We start from the raw sequence: 7,188 nt of genomic DNA, 5'->3' as shown, positions 1-7,188 counted from the left end.
CTGAAGAAGAGTCCAGCCTTAATGGTAGATTTTCCTCTTCAGCGTCTTCCCTTACTGTTTTAACTGTTTTCTACTTTTGTCTTCTTTCTTTTCTTCTTCCCTATTCTATTTTTCCCTTTTTCTGACTCCTTCTTCACTTTACTTTGCATTTAATTTTATTATTCCCTTCCCATTTTCAGAGCAATAACCAGAAGAAACACTGAATCTGTTTAACTCAGTTCAGGTCCGGTTTACTATGCAATCAGGTCGATTTAATACTGGAATAAGAGATGGTAAAAGTGAAGAGTGGCAGAAGATATGAAGAGACGACAATAGGGACAAAACACATCATGCTTATTTATAGAAATAAGAACTCAGAAGGACTGAGACAAAGAGTGGTGATTAGCTATGGGAGATGTGACAAAAGGCCAGACAACTGAAGAGCTATGGTCATGATTATATTGAATTCAAGTATTTATCTTAAGCCTAAAGCTGGATTTCTGTTTTCAACCATCATGAACATTTATAAATCATCTTTCTTGTCTATTGCACTGACAGTCAGCTCCTTGAGGCAATGATATTTACATGGTCATCAATCAGGCTGAGTGTATTTAATGTGACATTTTAGGGGTTACATATTGAGAAAAGAGGAAATTAATTTTTTGCATACATGTTCATCTCTTCACCTCATTGCCACAAATATAACTAAACCAGAATATAAAGATGATTTATAAGATATTCTTTTATTTCATCAGATTTTTAGAAAATATTTTTCTCAGTGTGTAAAAAGTAACAATTTTGGCTAGAGTTTATCTTACTTTAATCATTTGAAAAAGGTGCCTCATCGGTATATATAATCAATAGCAATTACTAATATTTAACATTGTTATTTTCATATTGTACCTTCAGTACCTCTTCTTAACTTTTTCCTTAATATTTTTACCAGAGTGGAAGCAGATCAGGAGGCAACAATGGAAAACCGTACAACAGTGACGGTGTTTATCTTAGTAGGATTGACAGAGGACCCAAAATTGAAGATCGTGCTATTTATTTTCCTGCTTCTCACCTACTTGCTAAGCATCTCAGGCAACTTGATTATCATTACCCTCACTTTGCTGGATTCTCATCTGAAGACCCCTATGTATTTCTTTCTTCGAAATTTTTCCTTCTTAGAAATTTCTTATACAACAGTTTGTATCCCCAAATTGCTTGTGAGCATGGCAACTGGTGACAAAACCATTTGCTATAACTGTTGTGCAGCTCAGTTATTTTTTGCCTTCCTTCTTGGTGCATCTGAATTTACCTCCTGGCCGTCATGTCTTATGATCGTTATGTTGCCATCTGCAAGCCCCTGCATTATACAACCATGATGAGCAGCAAAATCTGTATCCAGCTGGTCCTTAGCTCTTGGATGGCTGGTTTCTTCATCATTTTTCCAGGACTCATCTTAGGCTTAAGCCTGGATTTCTGTGACTCCAATATCATTGATCATTTCTACTGTGACATTGCTCCTCTCCTGAAAATCTCCTGCACAGACACACGTTCATTGGAAACGATGAGCTTCATCTTAGCTTTGGTGACTCTCTTGGTCACTCTGGTATTAGTGATTCTATCATACATATATATTGTGCTCACAATTTTAAAAATTCCTTCTTCCAACCAGAGAAAAAAGGCTTTTTCCACTTGTTCTTCTCACATGATTGTCATCTCTGTCTCATATGGCAGCTGTATCTTTATGTACATTAAACCCTCGGTCAAACAGAGGATATCCTTGATGAAGGGAGTTGCAATTCTCAACACCTCCGTTGCCCCACTTTTGAACCCCTTTATTTATACTCTAAGGAACCAGCAGGTGAAGCAAGCATTTAAGAACTTGGTACAAAAAGGCCTGTCTTTATCCAAGTAGAATCATAATGAGATCTATAAGGGAAATTAACTATTAAGGAATTTTGCAAGGGAAGTGCTTGGATTAGGTCCCAACTTTCCTATTGCACTATCTAGTAGATAATCCTATTTGTCCTTTAACTTCTTTCTGAAGTGTCATGATATTTACATTAGCTATTGTTTCTCAATAATGCCTTCCCTTTCAAAATCTCAAAACTTTATTTTTCTGTTCCATTATAAGGAATTTTTAAATTTGACCCTTTCTTCTCTTCTCCTTTCATTTAAGTGTTCCAAATATTTGAAAGGTTATTTTAATCAACTTTATGTATCAATTCATGAAGACTGTTAATTATATCCATATATGTGCAGTAAATTTTTCTCTTATAGTTGATTTTCTGTAAAATCTTAATAAATTCCAAACAATTAAATGATGTGGCTTCTTTGGGATTTTGTTTTTCCCTGGCTTTTCATGCCCTTATACACATTCCCTGTTGCTTTTAAATAAAGATATTTGAAAGTAGGAACTTGAGATTAAAATATCCATGTCATTCTTTGTCTTGAGACTTAAAAAAAATCACACCATCATAGTGTAATAAAAAAATCATAAGGTATGTTATATTTATGCTATATTTTATTATGTATAAGTAAATAGACATTGAATCAAATGTGTGTACTAAATCTAGGTAACTTTGGTTAAAAATAAAATACAGCCTAGAGAGATCACATTTGATACTTTTCCCAGCTATTCATTATTCAACTTGGAACAAACTGTGTTCCTTAGACTCTACATCTATAACATAATAATAAGCAGCTATATTATTCTGAGATGTTTTTAAGACTAACTTGAAAGTGAAAAATAAATGAGTAATGTTAATTATGAATCTGTGTATGTTATTACATATATTTAAGGTATCCACGGGGCCGGACTCTAGAAGTTTTTTTTTTTTTTTTAATTTTAATGAAGCACCAAGTTTGAGATGCATCAAGTTACCTAGTCTCCTAGTACCTCAATTTCCTTATTTGAAAATGGTGATAATAATGGTATATGTATCATTCTTTAAGTATCAGCTTTTATTATTACAAAACGTATTATTTTATATTAAGAAGAAAATGGGAAAATAAAAATTAGTAGAATGTTATTGACACACATTTTTTATCTGAACAATTGCTTCCCAAATAATGCATTGTGGCCCCCTTTTCATAGGAGCAATAACTCTAAAGATGATTCTCTCAGAATACAGACTTGGATCTTTGGGAAAGAATAAGACCTTTATTCAAAAGTGTTCTGTGTAACCATTACCATCCCATCTTAAGAGCCACCTTCACAATGGGGCTGTTATCTTTTCCGAACAGATATCAGTTTATTTGCTTTGTAGGATAAAAATTAAAGAATACTTCACACAAATATAATATTATTTTAATTATTATATAACATAAAAAATATTATTAATTTAATAATAAATTAATATTTACTTCTAGTCAAGGCAAAGTAAAAATGAAAATATTATTACTACATCATTATTTGGAAACATATATGCTTACATATATTCTAAGCAAATAAAATAAAGATGCACATACCTATACTCTTAGAAATACTATTTTGTAAACTTTGAAAAATATTTGCTGCTATTTACATAAGTATCTTGATATAATAATTTTACAAGAACATAACTAGGACTCATAGAAAACAAAATTTGTCCATTGTATAATGGTTTTACAAATAATAGTGAGAGACTCATTTCCTGTGTAATATTCTTTTCACAGCATCTTTCACATCTCTGTTTCTCAGACTATATATTAGAGCATTTAGCATTGGTATTACAAGTGTGTAGAGCACAGCTACAATCTTGCTTTGCTCTGGTGAGGAGACGGCCCCAGGCTGGGCATGCATGAAGAACACAGTCCGTAGAATAAACTCACCACAGCTATATGGGAGTCACAGGTGGAGAAGGTCTTACTCCTGCCATGGGTGGAAGGGATCTTCAGGACAGTGGAGAGGATAGAAGCATAAGAAGCAAGAATGACATTTGTGGTGGTGATGATGATGAGAGCAGAGAGAATAAACAGTACGATCTCATTCACAAAGGTGTCAGCACATGAGATCTTGATCAGGGCTGGGATATCACAGAAAAAGTGGTCCAATCTGTTTTCTCCACAGAAATGCAAACTGAAGGTGAACCTTGTTTGTATCATGGAGTCAATGCATCCACAGATATAGGATCCAGTTACCAAAAGAACACAGACTTTCTGGAACATGTGCACAGGATAAAGGAGAGGGGAGCAAATGGCCGAAAATCGATCAAATGCCATGACAGCCAGTGGAAAGCCTTCAGTTGTGACAAACAGGGCAAAGAAGAAAAATTGAGTAGCACAGCCATTGTAAGAAATGTTCTTTTCATTAGCCAAGAAGTTGTCTAAACTTTTGGGAGCAATGACTGTGGAGTAGCAGAGACATAAATGCAAATTTCTAAGGAAGAACTAGATAGGGATTTGAAGTCTGGAGTCCATCTTAATGACAGTTGTCATGCTGATATTTCGCACCACAGTGACCACGTGGAGTAGCAAGAACACTAGAAATAAGAGGATCTGTATCTTTGGAGGGGTCCTGAACCCCAGCAGAATAAACTCAGTGACCTCTGAGTAGTTCCTAATAGGCCTTCTCTTCATAGCTGAACTACGGGTGGAACCGGAGAGATGGTAAAAATGAAAGAAATGAATGATTAGAATACTTGTTTTAGTAAAAACCACTAGAAACCAGCATGGAAAAAAATTATTTCATATCATATTACCTAAAATTTTACAAAATACCAATGACCATAAAGAATGGTTAAACAGTCTGCCTAGTGAAGAGTTCAGTCTGCTTGGTCAGCCTTTTTAGATACTTATTTGCAAATAATAACGTTTGCTCTCTAAGCGTTTTGGAGAAATGGAGATTCTAGGAAAATGCCTAGAAACAAACAAAAGCTTTTTCATTAATTTTCTTTATTTATTATCTGTTTACTGACATTGAAAGTTGCCGACTTTAGTGGGAATAATTTCTCACAGACATTATAATTCATCTAAGATTTTATTTGGAGTAAAAATCAATTCAATTGATGGTCTTATTTTATTTTTAAATGATTATTTAGTTTCTTTATCTACTATAGAAAAATAATATGCAAAGATTGTATCTGTCTTTCTTACATTTGGAGAAAGACTTCAGATCCTGACAAAAGTTTCATCCTTTTACATATTAACCTCATATCCTTATTTCTCATTATTTTGGTCCCTGTGGCAACATACACTCTTAGTGGCACAGTTCATCTGCTAAAATCCAAAGTGACACTTGCTTGTATTTCCTAAACACAATAAAATCAGACTTTTATTGTTTCCCTCTTTGTTTTCTTCCATCCTTCATTCTTTCCATCCTTCTGTCCTTCCTTTCTTCCTTCTTTTCTTCTTTCTCTTTCGTTCTCTTTGGATTTTGCAGATTGAAATGCAAGTAGAGAATTCTAAAATCTTGAGTAGAGATTTTTCTGTCTTTTCAGAAACAGACAAATCTAATTGCAAATGCAAAGACCTGTCCATATGAACAATGTCCATATGATAGAAGGTGCATGGGACAATTTAAAGACAGCTACAAATGGGAAAAAAGAGAAATGTGTTTAAATAAGTTCGCATTGTATTTATTTAGGCTTTTACTATTATGACTATAAAATGTTCTTAAATAAAATGCAGAGTGGAGAGTTAGAGAAAGGAAGAAATTTTTATTCTAATTTTATTAATGGGGAAATTGAGACAAAAGCAGATATAAGAGACTTAGAGTCATGAGATTGAGCAACATGGTGTTTTACTGTTCAATAATCTACCATAAAAGAAAAATGACAGACAACAAATTCAAAAATTCACTTAGGAAGGACATGTCTTTTAAAATTATAAAAATTTATATTTCTGTATATATAAATTTTTATACAAATTTGATAATTAAAATAAAATTATGTGATATAAATTATAAAATGTCTCATAATATCTATTTAATTTTTGTTATTCTCATTGCTATTGTGTCAATAATTTTGAGATTATTTTAAGATAGATTGGGGCTATGAAAGTACATTAGAATCAATTTGGTTCAGTTACAATATCTACTTTCTGGAAAAGATTAAAAGTTTACAGAAATGTTGACTGATTTTTGAAGGCATAGGAATGATCAAAATAATCTCTGACAGGGCCCATTAACTGAAAAAATGCTACCTTGCTTTAAATGAGTTTCTAGTTTCAACAGAAAAATCAGAAGAAAAAAGAAAGATGTAACCAAAACTATATAAAAGAAGAGTGTTGAGAATAAACTAAGTATGAGAGAGAATCTCAAGGATAAATACTACTTCTTATCTTGATACACTCTCACTATATTTGAAAAAGAATACACCCATGAAGAAATAAAAGTATGAAAAGAAATCAACAACATTTTTTAGCGTGAAGTTTTTCTGCAACATGGGTTGCGTTTCCTCACGGCTTGTATCATGACTCAAATTGCTGAGAACAGGTACTAGCAAAAATTGTAGCTTATCTCCCTCTCTCTCTCTTTTTTTTTAAAATTTACTTTATTTTTTCATTGATTAAACCAAGAAAGAGACCTGGAATAAGTACTGAGAGAAACCTTCTCATGGAGAGGGACATCAGAGCGGTTGGAATTTCTTCTGCAAGCTATTAACCAGGACCAAGGGTTCTCTCACTAGTAATGTATTTTGCGTCATAATGCAAAAAGAAAAATGAGAAAAGTTATCAATTAGTAAACTCACAAGACCATTAGAAAGTTAGAAGGGCTATCTAGAGGACATGAGAACTAAACTTCTACTTTAAAACAATGTAATAGAAAAACATTTGGATGAGAAGTACTTGATTCCTATTTTATTTTCATGATTTAAACTGAGGGACATTTGTGATATTTCCTTTGAATAGATTGCAACCCTTAATTTTAGAAATTCATTTCTTGTCTCTGCTGTAAATACATCATGCTTGCACAAGAAGAAAATAAATATAGAGAATAATCTAAATAGTCAACGAAAGAGTCAAAAAAAAAAGGGAGGGGGTTTGAAGTAACATAGAGATTCGTAAAAGGAGGCAGTCATACTCCATCTATGATTTCAAGGCACAAGAAGAGGTGGTGTTAAAAGATGCCAGCGGTCTGGGAGTTTCTTCAAGAATGAGATCCATGGTAAGAACCATGGTGCCTACCAGGTGCTGGAACCAAAAAGAGAAACATCACAAGAAGCATACTGAAAGAGAAAGAAATTCCCTCTCTTTTTACATCTTCTGTGCTGCCATTGTCTTGTGAAAGCACCATAG

General features: G+C 33.3%; 1 protein-coding gene and 1 pseudogene across 1 annotated transcript; one reads left to right on the top strand and one right to left on the bottom strand.

The window, feature by feature from the left end:
• Positions 1-950: 950 nt before the first annotated feature.
• On the top strand, positions 951-1,885 carry LOC103556551 (olfactory receptor 6C74-like). Its single transcript, XM_008528711.2, is given in 2 exon segments — positions 951-1,278; positions 1,281-1,885. Coding segments are annotated over 2 exon segments (933 nt in total).
• Positions 1,886-3,598: 1,713 nt separating this feature from the next.
• LOC139083443 (olfactory receptor 9S13-like) lies at positions 3,599-4,530 on the bottom strand (annotated as a pseudogene).
• Positions 4,531-7,188: the final 2,658 nt, after the last annotated feature.

This window comes from Equus przewalskii, chromosome 5 (assembly GCF_037783145.1).
Source record: "Equus przewalskii isolate Varuska chromosome 5, EquPr2, whole genome shotgun sequence".
NCBI classification, from domain to species: domain Eukaryota; kingdom Metazoa; phylum Chordata; class Mammalia; order Perissodactyla; family Equidae; genus Equus; species Equus przewalskii.
This window is presented reverse-complemented; position numbering and strand designations above follow the sequence as displayed.